At 56.2% G+C, this 14041-nt stretch overlaps 2 protein-coding genes across 3 annotated transcripts in view; both read right to left on the reverse strand.

Moving 5' to 3' along the window:
* Positions 1-1001: 1001 nt before the first annotated feature.
* NGB (neuroglobin) lies at positions 1002-5764 on the reverse strand. Its single transcript, XM_006086948.3, has 4 exons — positions 5596-5764; positions 4183-4294; positions 3501-3620; positions 1002-2064 (listed from the first exon to the last, which is right to left on the reverse strand). Exons 1-4 carry the CDS (start codon positions 5682-5684, stop codon positions 1930-1932), a joined length of 456 nt encoding a protein of 151 aa, XP_006087010.1. The 5' UTR covers positions 5685-5764; the 3' UTR covers positions 1002-1929.
* A 3842-nt stretch (positions 5765-9606) lies between these two features.
* Positions 9607-14041, reverse strand: part of POMT2 (protein O-mannosyltransferase 2) — a 39822-nt gene continuing 35387 nt past the window's right edge. Inside the window, exons 19-21 of one of the 2 annotated variants that reach the window (XM_006086952.3) lie at positions 13142-13282; positions 12916-13030; positions 9607-12089 (exon numbers count right to left, since the gene is read on the reverse strand). In XM_006086952.3, the coding sequence (XP_006087014.2) occupies positions 11984-12089; positions 12916-13030; positions 13142-13282 (362 nt within the window). In that variant the 3' untranslated portion in view covers positions 9607-11983. The remainder of the gene's footprint in view (positions 12090-12915; positions 13031-13141; positions 13283-14041) is intronic. The other variant, XM_014454222.2, reaches the window with a different exon arrangement.

The raw sequence follows: 14041 nt of genomic DNA on the forward strand, positions 1-14041 counted from the left end.
CTCCCCCCCCCCCAGGCCCTGCTAACTCTCTACCCCTATCTGCCTGAGCCTCCCAAACACACACACACACACACACACACACACACACACACACCTGCCCTTCAACTCCAATGTACATTCCAGGTTAACGCATTTACTGTCCTTAAAATCCTTGCCCTGGGATTGGTACCTTCCCCTCCAAGTAGGATCTACAAGACATCCTCAGAGTCTTTGGTGCCCTTTGCTGCTGTCTTGGCATCTGGCCCATTCCTCTCCCTGGCCTCACCTTGTCCACCAGCAGGTGGGCGCTCCCAGGTCCCTGACCAATGACCTACTTCAGATCTGAATTAGCATGGGCATGTGTTGTAACAAACCAACCCCAAAATGCATCATGGTACAAACACAATAGTAGTGTATGTCTCCTTCCTGTAAAATTCAAAATGGGCGAGTGCCTGCTCTACCTCCTGGAGAAGTTCCTGGCCCCACCAGGCACTTGTGAATAGTGGGTTCTCTCCTCCAAGCAGTGATTCAGGGACCCAGGCTTCTTTCACCTAGTGGCTCTGCCATATTCAACACATGGTCCTCAAGGTCACTGTGAGGTCTGCATCAAGCCAGCAGACAAATGATAGAGCACAGAGGAGCATGCAGGAATTTTGGGGGCCCAGGTCTGGGAATAGCATACATGTCCACACATTCTATGGGCCAGAACTTGGTCATATGACCCATCAAATTGCAAGGGAGGCTGGGAAACGTAGTCCAGCTCTATGCCCAGGTGGAAGAAGAACTGGATTTGGTGCCCTGCCAGGCAGTTTCCACCACAGACCCCTAGCTCCATCTCCACCATTGGCTTCCCCAGGCCCCTCCCTTCTTTTTACCTGTTCTCACATTGGCCCTCCTGACCCCAAATTCCTGCCCTGTCCTACATCCATCACTCTGCAGCTTCATCCCGTACAAGCTGACACCCAAGAAAAGACCAGTCCCAGAGGGTCAGAGAGGCACACAGAAGAGGTTTATTCCTCATGAGTTTACACAACCACAGCACAGAACAAAAGATAAAGTGCAGACAGCTCAGGGCGAGGGTAGAGGGCCTCTCACACTGCCTTCTCATCTATCCACCCACCTGAGTAGGGCACACACCGGGCATGAAAGCTGGGGAGTTGAGGGCCCACCGTTGGGTGTAGGCAGAGGCAGAAAGGAGGGTCAGGAGATGAGACCTGGGCTCTGCTGGGGTGGGTGGTGAGGAAGAGCTGCCCAGACTCAGGTCTCTCTGAATGAAGTGGTCCCTCCTTCCTTGGCCTTCCGCAGCCCCACCCCACCCTGGCTGGCTAGCTGGTTCCTACAGAGAGATGGTAAGGGAGCTGCCACCACAGTGCTGAGTGAGGGGAGGGGAGAGACTGCAGTGACATCTCAGTAGGCCCCTGAGACCCTGATGAGCCCCTCACGAGCCATGTCACCTGTCCCTTCAGCGGTTCTCCTGATGACCTGCCTGTGACTCCACCATGAAGGCTAAAGCTGTCCTTCCCTTTCCTTGTGAAAAGCAAACACCCTGGGAGAGGAAAGCATTCAAAAGGTGCCTTGAGCTCAGCCATCCCACCCCCCGACTGGGCCCAGGCTCACCCCAGAACGGTGGCTGACAGAAGAGCCCCTTCTCTCAAAGCCCAATACCTCCCTGGACCCGGGACGCCAATGCCCCCAAAGTGCTGCTTCTCCTCACGGAAGAAGAGGGGACACCAGAGGAGAGAAGGAGGCAGGGAAGAAGCCACTGGGGTGCAGGGAAATCCAGAAGCCCTTTCCTAGAGGAAAGGCACACCCCTCTGTACTTAAGTGGGGGTGGGACGGGGGCCCAGTCCTGCTCCATCAAGGGGACAAGGCTACACCAGACACAGACCAACAGACAGACACAGACAGATGAAGGCCACCAGGTGGAGGCTGCTGGGCAGAAAATGCCTCTTACTCGCCATCCCAGCCTCGACTCATGGCCTGTACCACGGCCCCGTAGAGCTGGCGCCAGGCTGCTCGCACGGCTGGTGTGAAGGCGGGGCCCAGGCACTTCTCCAGCATGTAGAGCAGGGCCTCGCCCACCGTCTGCAGAGGCAAGGAGCACCTTGTCATTCCCAAGGCAGGAAGGCATCACTCCATTCCACAGGTGAGAAAACCGAGGCCTGGGGCTGGGATGGGCTCCTGGGCCTTTCCTCTCTCCTGCACAGGGTTCATGCTTTCTGAGCAGGATTCTGCCCCAGTCCTTGGGTACCACACTCCACCCACTTTCCCCCTTAAAGTGAGCCTTTATAGTGAACAAAGCCTTTCACCCCACTCCCAGCCTTGAAACCACCCAAGGAGTGAGGCAGAGGCATTGCCTGGGACTCCCAGCTCAGACCAAGCAGAGCCATTGCCCACAGGCCTGTTTCCTCCTCGGCAAGGCAGCACTCGTGGCGTGAAGAGCCCGGGCTCTGTAACCAGCTGGGCCTCAGTTCACTTTCTGACTCCACCACTTATGAACTGCGACCTTGAGCAAGTTATGTCACCTCTCTGAGCCTCCGTTGCTTCATCCATTAAACCAAGAAAGTAAAACAAAAAAGTTCTGATTCATTGGGTTGTTGAAATGATTAAATGAGGTCATCTATAAAAAGCTTAGTATAGCATCTGTGCACAGTAAGCCTTCAACAATAATAATGGCTCTCGTGTTTAGTCATAATAAAATACGATTTATTTATTCCACAAATATTTACTGACTGTCCACTGGAGACCAGGCACTGTGCTAGCGCGGGAGATGGAGAGCGCCAGACAAACTCGGCCCCGTCCTCCAGTGCCTACCATCTGGCAGGATGACTGGCCTATGTGGTAGACGGCCACGTCAGTGCCCCAGTGAACCCCACCTTGAGTAGGGATCCTCCCCCTTGACACTGAGCTCAGCTGTGTAACTGGCTTTGGCCCATGGGCTGTTAGCCAGATGAGGCATTAGCAAGAGTAGTGCAAGCAGAGTCTGGGAAAGCACTTGCACACCGGGCTTGACCTCTTCGAACACTCCCTCTTAGAAATCAGCTGCTGCGCTGGACAGACGCTGGGCCAGACCACCGAGTGATGAGGCCACAGGGAGAGAGACCCCGAGGATGCCAGGCCACCCTGGACATTCCATCCCCAGCCGAGCTCCAGCTGAATGCACTGCATGAGTGGCTCTACCACACCACGTGGAACAGAAGGACCACCCCAAAGAGCCCAGAGAAATTGGGCATCATTGTTGGTTTGAGATGGTCTTATACACGGAACAGAAAACTGAGCAGACCAGCTAATCCCACAGGCTCCTTGACGTTCTATGGTTCTAAGAGAAGTCACTCCAGAGAAGAAAAGTTGGAGGCTCAGAGAGGTCAAGGCAGCACCAGGATCACACAGCACGTGTGTAACAGATGCAGGTCCCTCGCCCAGTCGTGTGAGGGTATAGGAAGGGGGAGATAAGGGAGGACCGGGAGAGAGTGGTGGCCTCAGGTCAGGAGCTCAGGAGAGAAAGGAGCCCCTCTACCCACCGAGAAGGAGCTGAGCTTCACACCCACTGCACGGTGCTTCCGGCCCAGGCCGGCCAGGTACTCCTCCAGCGAGGACAGGTCCTCCACATTGGTCACCGCGGCATCGATCACAAGCATCACCTGTCAAGGCCAAGGTAGCAGTGAGACAGGCAGAGCCATCTCCCTGCTCACACCCACAGTCCAGAGCCTGGGGGTCCCGACTAGAGGTAAGAGAGTCATGAGAAATGGAAAGCAACCTGTGTCTGTATACAGTAGGTGTTCAATGTGTGATGGCCGACATGGTGAGAGAAGCCTCTGAGGGGCTCAAAGCCCTAAACATGCCTGCGGGACAGTGTTGTCTGCCTGGGACGAGGGGAAAGCAAGGCCCTGGGAGAGCCTCTAAGAAAACCCAGCTTGGTTTTCACAGGCAGACGGACGGCCCCTAGTAGAGGAGCGCCAGCACCACCCAAAGGAGCCAGGGACGAGGCCCAGGGCAATGATAGAGCTGGGACCAGCTGGCTGAGCACAAGGCTGACTGGCCCAGACTGGGTCCAGCTCAGCGTAGAGGGCAAGGAGCAGGAGGGCAGTAAGCCCAGGCCTGGGGCAGAAAACCAGTCATTTTCACTACCCCATGTCCCTCATTCTCTCCCAGGAAGGCGCCTGCTGGATCCTGGAGGCCACTCCAACTCATCCTTCCCCTCACCTTCCTGATGTGGTCCAGGAACTCAGGGGAGGAGAGGCAGTCCTCGGGGCTGGAGTACTGGCGGCAGTTGTACTGGAAGAGGGGCAGCAGGTCGGGCTCCAGGTCAAACAGCCTGCAGGGGGAGGCCCGCGTCAGCCCTGGGTGTTAGCCCCAGCAAGCCCCGCGAGCCCTGGCTGCCACCGTGGGAGTGGGGGTGGGCCAGAGGTTTGGCCGTAAATGACAGCATACCCTCCAACCTGGTACTGACCCCTTCACCAGCTTTGCCGGAACCCCCTTCCTAGAAAGAACACGGGTCCCCAGGCCACTCATAGGACCCAGCATGTTGAGGGGACTGGGGCAAGAAGGGATCCTCAAACAGAAAGCCTGGAAAAAGGCGCGCTCTCTCTCTCTCTCTTCCCCCAACCCTTCCCATTTTGGGGTCAGAATCTCCTAGTTGCATGTGTCTGAGGGGGCTCTGGCCAGTGATGATAATAATAGTATTAAGAACTCCTTACCCATTTTATGGAGGAAACAAAAGCCCAGAGAGGTTAAGGAGCTTCCCTAGGGTCACACAGTGTGGAACCACAGAGGGGGCCTGAGTCAGCAGGGGAAAGCCAGGAGACACTAAGCAGAAGCTCTCAGCCACATCTGAGAGGGCGCATCTGGGTTCTGGGTAACTGAATTTCTTTCCATTTTGGGGGGCGGCAGTGGGGGAGGGCTGGGGGGTTGGGGGTTGGGGTTTGCAAAAGCTTCCTCAGACGTTCTGTGCTGGCTTAGGAAAAACTCTGGTGGAAGGAAACCGTGCCTCATTGTGATGGCCGAGTGGTTAGAGACCCTCAAGCCGAGGTTGAAGATTTGCCTCCTCCTCCCCCTGAGGGGCTAGCACCCCCTTACCCCTCTTCCAGGCAGTGAGATTCGGGCATCTGTCCTCCCCCGCCTGGGGGTTCTCTGTCCTAGCCTGGTCTTTTCCTGGGAAAGGTTGATCCCCCTGTTAGTTGGTGGAAGTGCACTTTCCTGGGACCTAGACCCTGTGCTCTGCCAGCCAGGCACCCAGCGCCCCCTCCCCACAGGGCGGTTTCCCTTACTGGCAGCGGCGGGCGCCCCTGGAGTTACTATCCCAGGAACAAACTCAGGAGGAGCAGAGGCGGGAGGAGGCCAGCGCCTGGGGTGGTGTCTGCTGGCCCGAGTGTAAGGAGGTTCCGGAGAGGACCCCCTCCGCCCCGAGAGCCTCGCTGGGAGGGATGTGCCACGGGAAGCAAGACGGGAAGCAAGAAGGGGTCCTGGGCCAGCTCCTGGGCACACATCTGGAGGCGCACATCTGGAGGCGCCCGGTGCGGAGGCAGCGGTCAGCTTTCCCTCCTCTGGAGCCGCCAGCCACCTGGAACCCATTCCTGGCCAGGTCCCCTGCCCGCCCTGGCTCAGGGCCACCCTCACCTGGTGAACAGTACGGTGCCGTGCTCCAGTGGGCTGCGGCTCACCGCTTGCCAGCTCTGCCGGATCAGCTCCGGCTCCGGGCGCTCCATGCTCGCCCAGGGACGCGGGGCGCAAGGCTGGAAGCCTCGGGGAGCGAGACCGTCACCGCAGGTGCCGCGCCATCTCCGAAGCGACGAGGCCACTCCGCACCCCTGGCAGCCCTGCCCTAGTGGAGGCGCCCCAATCCTGCCGGCCTCTCTGGCGCTTCTGGGGACCCTGCTCCGGCCGCAGCTCCCTGCGCCCCGCGGCTCCGAGTGCCCCACGCTGCACAGCCCCGAGCGCTTTAAAGCAACCACGGCCCCGCCCCCTCCGGCCATCAAAGCGCACGTCTCTGGGCAAAGCTCTGGCCCAGACCTGGTGGCAGGGGCAGTGCGGGCTTCAGAGCTGCACAGAAATCATGGAGCCTGCACTGAATTTGATTGTCTCAGGTAGGCTCTGCATGAGCCACCTTTCCACAAGCCTCTCAAACATTTCCTGAAGCGTTTGTTCTCACCCCTCTTGGCACAGGGTCTCCTCCCCTCCTCCCCAGGGTCAGGCCAGGGGGGATGCCAGGGCCGCTACCTGTACGACTAGGCTGAGGCTAGGGGTGCCCTCTGCCCTGGTTCTGGATCTGAGACACCCCCACTCCTCAGGGGCACTCACCCTTAGGGACAGGGCCCCACCGCAGCCTTTCCAGCCAGGCTGGGTTTTCCCGAGACTCCGTGGTAGAGACCCGTGGGCTCCAACTCCAGCCCCAGTTCTGCGTGGCAGGGTAAGGTCTCAGCTGCAGCAACTGTGAGCATCTCCCTACGTGGACTTTCAGGGAGTTAAGCTCGAACAGTCTACCATCCCATGATTTTTAAAATATATTTTTATTGATTACAGAGAGGAAGGGAGAGGGAGAGAGAGAAACATCAATGATGAGAGAATCATTGATTGGCTGCCTCCTGCATGCTCCCTACTGGGGATGGAGCCCACAATCCCGGCATGTGCCCTGACCAGGAACTGAACCGTCACCTCCTGGTTCATAGGTAGACACTCAACCACTGAACCACGCCGGCTGGGCCATCCCACAATTTTTAATAGATTTTTTAAAAGATTAAATAGAAGTACTATGTATGTTATTAAATAGAAGTTCAGGCCCAGAATCTCAGGCTTGCCATTCAGGGTGTAAAGTTGGCCACCTGTCAATTAGACCCAAACTTTCCTGTTTCAGTCATGAAGGCTCCTCAGGCCCCACCAAGTTCTAGTGGCCCAGATTTGGGGGAGCAGGCACATTGCGCACCATTTCTCATTATTTGGGAGTGTCTGAGCCTATCTCCTCTCAGGCTGTCCACTTCGCTGTGTCCTCAGCTGTGTTCAGTGTACAGCTGGGCTGGGTCTCCATACCCAGCCTCTCGGTCCACCGCCTTTGTTTTCACCGACACGAAGGAGGGGCGGGTGCTCTGGGGCCATCAGTTATGGTCAGGCTGCAGCTCCACGGCCGGCCCTGTGCTAGGCATGGAGTCCTGAGTCCCTGCCTTCTAGAACTTCTCCTTCTGGCCCTGAATCCGGATGAAGCGCCTCAGCAGAACTCGCCTTTCCTGCATCCAGCTGAGCCTGATGAACCCGTCCAGCTGCTCTCCCTCTTCCAAAGACCCAGGAGTTTGAGTACCCCTAGTCCTCTCTCCCCGTCTCTCCACACAGCACAGCTCTCTGGGCTGGAGCAGGGAGAACAAGGCTGTAAGGCAGCCTGGCTTGTGTCTTAGAGTCTGAGAGCCCCATGTAGGAGCACAAAGGGACAGGAGGCTGAGGGGAGAAGGCCAGGGTGCTCAGGGACTAGTCTTCCAGAATGGCACCCCCTGGCCCTGCAGCCAGGTACAGCAGGTCACAGGGAAGGTCAAGTCTCAAGCGACCTTTACCTTCTTTCAGTGCCCAGATGCCCAGTGCCCCTTGCAGGCCAGCTGGCTCCTCGGAGGTTTCCCACTCCACCCAGTTTACATGTCCTGGCAATGGTCTACACTGGGACCCTCTGGCCTCCTTTCTCGGTGGGACAGGGCCTGGGGTCTGATGCGTTAATGGCCTTAGCACGTAGGTGGTGAAGTCAGCACTCCCTCTGCCTTTCTCGGACCAGGAGGAGGCAGGGGAGGGCTGAGTGCACTCTAACCTCTGTTCCCCTGGAGAAAAGGCCCGAGGATCTGGCTGGACCAAGCATTCCCACCAGAGATGGAGGGTCTAAATCCATATTTGAGTGACTGGGGAAAGTCATAGGAGCTCCCCTCCCTGCCCGGCATCTGCCCATGATCGGGGCAGGAGGTTCTAATCGAGGAAGTCAGATACTGTTCTGGAGCCAGTGCTGTCACTGGGATCAGTCACCACTAATAACAAAGAGCTAGCATTATTGAGCATTTATGTCCAGACACTGTACAAGGCACTTTGCATCTTTTTTTTTTTTATCATGAGCTCTTTTCATCCTCACAATAACTCTACGAAGTAGGTACTATTTATTATACCCTTTTTACCATTGAGGAAATGGGACAAAGAGGTTAAATAACTAACCCGAGATCATAGTAAGTGGCAGGCCCAGGATTTGGCCTCAGGTCTCACTCTGGCCCATCCTTAGGCCCCCATGCTCCACGGCTTCCCTCACGTTAGTGGATTATGACCAAAATGTTATCTCCATAGTTCAGACCAAGCCAAGGTCACTGGGTCTGGGTCAAGGGTGTATTGGAACTGGCTCCTTAGATGGCTTGTGAGAGCCCAGTGTCTGCACCTTTCCAACTCCTGCAGTGGCATCAGGTTGGTAACCTGAGGCAGGACATGGTAGGAGTATTTACACCATGAGAATTGGCAAATGCTACAAATCAGGGCTTTTTCCCTCCCGGAAACCAGAGGCTGGGTGCACCAGGAAACACCGGGCCCCCGATGAGCTGTCAATGTGTTAAGCAGAATGTACAAAGCAGCAGGCAGACTCTGCACACCTCCGAGCTGGGCCCAGGCCTTCTCCCCAGGGACCCAGGTCTGCCAGCTTGTTCTGGGAAGGTGCTTCTAGCCCCAGGACCAGGCTGGAGAAGCAGAAAAAGCCCACCTGGTGACTAGGCCAAGTTCCACTAATCACTCATCGTGGGACCTTAGGTCAATAGTTTAATCTCTCATGGGTAGAATGGGGACAAAACCAGCAATGACTTCACTGGGCCTTTATGGGGACAAGGGTGACAGATGTCAGGACTTGGTAAACTAAGCTGTGCCAGCCAGGAAGTGTTTGGTCCTCTTCTAACCTACCTGCCCTCAGCATTTTCCATCTCCTGAGGGTCTGCATGGCCCGCCATCCCCGCCTCCAGCTAAGAGGAGGGTGGTCCTAAGAAGGGGATAGTTAGTTAGCCCAGAAGCCTCCAACTTCACAGTACAGTGCTACTCCTCCCCATCTCACCCCCCATCTGCTGTCCAACACATCAGCTCTCACCTGCTTTGGACCCTTAATATCTCTCCTGAAAACAGACAACCCCTGTCAAGATGAGGGCGGAATGGAACTTGCTACAATGCTGGGCCACTCAGCTGTCTCAGAAGTCGTGGACTGTTGCTTTTCTCCCACTTTTCTACATTGGTGTTGGCAAGTTAAAAGAAAAAAAAATCAGGTCCAGCTTCCTAGTTCCTTTGAAATAAATTTATATAAAACAATATAACCAACATTACTCAGGTAACCTTATTAATGGGAGGGCCCAAATGCCCCGGGGTAAAATCAGGCTCCCCTGCCCAGCCCAGGGCCTCTGCTGGAATTAGAATGGCCTCAGACCAGACACGAGACACAACAGAATGGTTCTCACACTGAAAACACAATAGTATGGGGAAGGCCTGGGTAGGGACGGGGGTGTGGAGGGGAGCAAAATGGGAGAAAGTGGGAGACATCTGTAATACTGTCAACAATAAGAAATAAAAAAGAAAATAAAAAACATTCTTCTCCTCTTTCCAGGAGCCAGAGGGTGAGTCAGATTCAATTAAGTGCAACAAGAACAATGGCATTCAAAATAACAGCTATTTATTACAAAAGTAAATGACCTCTGATTACCTGTGGAAACTTTTTTTAAAAATGTGGCTCAAGAAGTTGGCTGGAGGTTGGTCTTCTAACCAATGTCTTCTTTCTCCACCAGCAAGTGTGTGGGACACATTTCTGCCAATTCCTGGGGGCTGGAGGCCATTTCAAAGCACCACCCCACAGCCCCTCACCCCGCATCTCCCAGCAACAGAACTGCAGCACTTGAAGCTGCATCAAGCCATGTGGCCTTGTCCCCAGAGAAGTGTCTGCCAGTCTGGGCAAGAGAAAGAAGAGGGAATGAGCAGACAAGTCTCCTTCTCCCACCCTTGCAAATCAGTGGAAGAGACAGAGGAACCCTTGGCCCCAGTGTGGCCAAATCAGCAAGAGAGATGGGCAGGGAGCTGCCTGCGATTCCTCCTTCCTCGCCCTCACTCAGAGTGGCTGCCCCGCTGACTCCTTCAGAGTCCTCCCTTCCAACGAGTCCCCACTGGGAAACACGAGGCACAGGGAACACCAGCCACCTCCTGGATGTCACTGTGGGCCGTTGTTCTTCACTAAGAGCCAAGCGCTGACTCCTGCATTCTACCTCCAGGAGAGCCCCCCACATGGCTGCCCTGACCCAGCTCAGAAGAAACCAACTCCACCGATGGGAAGAGGGGAGGGCGAGGGGAGGGTGGAAGGGCAAGCAGAGGTTTCTCCATCCTGTTCTCCTTCCCTTCCAGAAATGCAATTAAGCAAGCAGCCCAGACTCAGCACACAGGCAGTGTTTCCTGCTGGGGGAAGTCAAAAGGGCTGCAGCCCTGGGAGAGGGAGGTCATCAGGCCCCAGATCTAATTAACAAACCTGCCTTGCTTTTGATGTTGCTCTATTTCTTCTATTAACATTAATGATGGTTGGTCTCAACGTCCAAGTATGGCCAGAAGCTTCCCTTCCCATCACCCAGTAGGTAGCACAGCCTGTCCCCAGGACCAATTTCCAGTCTCCGTGGCAACCGCCTCCGAAGATGCTCTCAAGAGCTCTGACCCTGTCAGAGTTGGTAGGGGCTACAGAGGAGGGAAGATGGAGTGTGGCAGATTGGGCATTAACCTTGAAGCATCACAGTCCTCTGAGACAAAATAAATACTCTGTCATGCACTGGGAGGAGGGAGGCAGGCGGAAGGCTGGCCTCGGGTTGGTTCAGTTGGGACCCCAGGGCTTTCTTAATCCCTTTCATTTGGGGAGGAAGTGAAAGGAACAGCTCTGAGCTTCCTGCTTGGGTTCAAAGTAAGAGAGGTGAAGCTTTAATGCATTTCTAGGTGCTCCGGGTCTTTGGGGGGGAGAAGAGATTGATGACACCGAGACACAGAGAAAGGGAAATGAAAAGGAGTGGTAGAGGGTGTCAGCAGGGGAGAACTGAGAAGTAAAAATAGGGAACACTTAGTGAGTGACCCCCGCGCAGCACCACACAGACCCCTGCCCTGCCACACATCTGCCGTGGCTGCTCAGCAAGGGGCCCAATGGCTCTGCCAGCCACCAGGAGAACGCATCTGTCCTGTCGTCACAGCTGGATGCAGAGGGAAGGATGGGTAGCGAGAAACCGCCTCTAACCCCCAGGGCCTTGGAACACAGAGTAGCCAAGGATAGGACGCCATTCCTCCCGCCAATCTCATTGGGTGACATTTTCAGATGTGGCGAGTCCTCAGCTGCCTCGCTGTGGCCACTGCAGACAGGAAGTCCAGCCACCTGCTGCCACACAGGAGCTGTCCCAACAGCAGCCATGCGGGGAAGCAGCTGCGGGAAACCCACCAGCTCAGGGGCATGCAGCGCACTGGTTTATTTGTGAGGAGGAGGGCAGCACAGCTTCGCCAGTCCCTTCTGCTCTGCCACTGCTGATGTCCCAAGATGGGGCCAGGCTCTCATCCCTCTTGGAGGTCAGAGAATTGTTGCTGGGTCTTACTTACAAACCAAATCCAGTGTGACAAAAATACCAGAAAAAAACTACTGTAGCCCTGGACTCTCTCTTAGAGTTTATGACACAGCTGTCCGCAGCCACAGTCCACATTCCACAGGTGCCTGGACAAACGTGCCCTCACCTCGCATCCCACCACTCTCGCACACTCATCCTTCCTCATGTTGCACATGTGGGGCAGCGGCGTGAGAGACATCCTCGGTGCTGAGCCATCCCCAGCAGTGGAATCTGCAGACACAGCCGTGGCTCTCTAGTGTTGGGTTCAATTCCAGGTCTGCTCCTAGAGCTTGGTCCTACAGGCGAGTGAATTCCTCAGGCTCCTCGGGCAGCTTCCTCCACAGCTGGGAGGGCTCAGGGACTGGCTCCACAGCTAGCTGTCCCCAGGAAGTTCCAGGACTAAGGCTGTGGCTTCAAAAGTCCCATGACTCCAGCCACCTTAGTCCTGCCATCGGACTTTGGGGGTCCTGGGCTAGGGGACCAACCATCCCATAAGCGAGAGGATGGAAGAGGTAGAAGCTGTGAGAGAGAATCAGAAGGAGGTAGTTGGCATTTGTGGAGACAAGCAGACAACTGCCCTACAGATCTTTGAAATGCATCTCCTCCTGCCGGCCTCCTTAGATCTTCTCACCTACAACACCCATTCCCTGCCAGCCCCAGCTTTGCCTGAATTCGCCTGCCCTCGGGCGGCTGTAGCCTGTGACCGTATAGATGCTGACTTAGTGACAGTACAGGAAAGGGCTCTTCCCCAGAGGCCAAGGACAGAGACCAGTCAGGGGGTCTGCTCGTGGGTTGTCTGGCCTGAGTATTCGTCAAAAGGCGGAAATGCTCTCAGGTCACAGGTCACCGTTCCCTGTTCACGTTTTCATGTTGCCCCCGGCCCCCTACAGGCCAATGCCTCTCAACAGGGGATCTGTGAGACTTGCAAGGTGGAGAGAGGCGTGGCTTTCCAAACAACACCCTCCTTCCAGTTATTCTGAGCCACACACACCCTGGACCCCTGGACACACCCTCACCCCACTGAGCACTGCTCCAGGAGGGAGCCACTGGGATGGAAGAGGGGTCCCCTCCAGGCGTGCCTGTGGTACCAGGCTGGGAACCAATGGCATAGTAAACAATGCAAAGGATAGCCCATGCTTCCCCTACGTGGCTGCACGCTAGGATCACCTGGCAGCTTTGAAAACTGTCTGACAGGCCCAAACTGGGCTCAAGTGAATCAAACGTCTGAAGATGGGCACAGGCACCAGCACCCGTGGAGAGTACCCAGGGATTCTAAAATGCATCCAGGGCTGAGGCATCGGGGTGAGGCCAGGGAGCAGCAATGCGACGTGCAGGGGAGGCTCACCTGTAGGCAGTTCCCAGGAGCAGGCTCAGGACTCCCCCCATGTGGACACCGCTGGCCAGAGAAGAGGCAGCCAGGCCGCAGGCACAGAGCCGCAGGAGAGTGTCCCACAGAATGCCTAGTGAGAGGACAGACACCTGGCACAGCCTGTCGGAGATGGCCCTGCTGCTCCATGGCGGCCTCCTCCCCACCCTGCCCGCCCTCCACCCAGTCCAGGTGGCAGTCTGACCTGTGAGCATGCTGGAGAAGAGCATGGCTGGGAAGTAGTGGTGGAAATAGAGGACCCGGCCCATGAGGAAGAAGGGGAAGTAGTGGAGCGCCCAGCCCAGCAACAGCTGACCGCCTCCTCGCAGCAGGACCTGGGACAGCCCTGCCCAAGGAGCACAGCCCCAGTCAGCGCAGGGAGGGGCGGAGATCCTGGGCTCCAGCCCAGCTCTGCCCCATCCTTGCTGTGTGTCTGAACAGGCCACATCCCCTACTGGGCCTTCCTTCCCTCTCCTGGACCAAGCCCAACACCTCCAGCAGCTGGCAGAGGAGAGGAGCAGCTGGCTCTCAAGAGCCCTGCTCGCCACCCACCCAGCCCGGTGAGGCCTCAGCACCCACAGCAGGGGTGCCAAACACCAGCGGAGGCAGCACCGTCCCTAAAGAAACCAAAATCCTACACACCCACAGACATCTTCCCCAACATCCATTGCCCACATCTTTGCTGCCACACAAATGTTTGCAGCGGCAGACAGGGCCAAGGTGAGTCAGAGGGGAGGATGGAGGTGGGATAGAAGGGAGTCTGGGATTCTTGCTGTTCAGACAGGGAGCTGCAGAGGCCGAAGCAGCCCAGGTGAATATCTTAGATGCTGTGGTCCGTGGCCTGGTAGTTAAAGTTACCAGGACCAGCACTAGGATGGGAACCCACAGACCGTGCCCTGGGGGCTCCTCTCTCCCCACTAGAAGACAGGGCCACGGAACAAGAGGGGGCAGAAGAGAAAAGACAGCAGCTCTGTATAGAGCACTGGGGTTAAAAGTGAAGACTCTGAACTCGGGCTGCTTGGGTCTGAACCTCAGCTCTGTCACCTATTAGCATATGTCCTGGGACAAGTTCCTTAACCCCTGTGCCCTGGTTTCCTAGTCCATA

Source organism: Myotis lucifugus, unplaced genomic scaffold (assembly GCF_000147115.1).
Source record: "Myotis lucifugus unplaced genomic scaffold, Myoluc2.0 scaffold_34, whole genome shotgun sequence".
NCBI lineage: Eukaryota > Metazoa > Chordata > Mammalia > Chiroptera > Vespertilionidae > Myotis > Myotis lucifugus.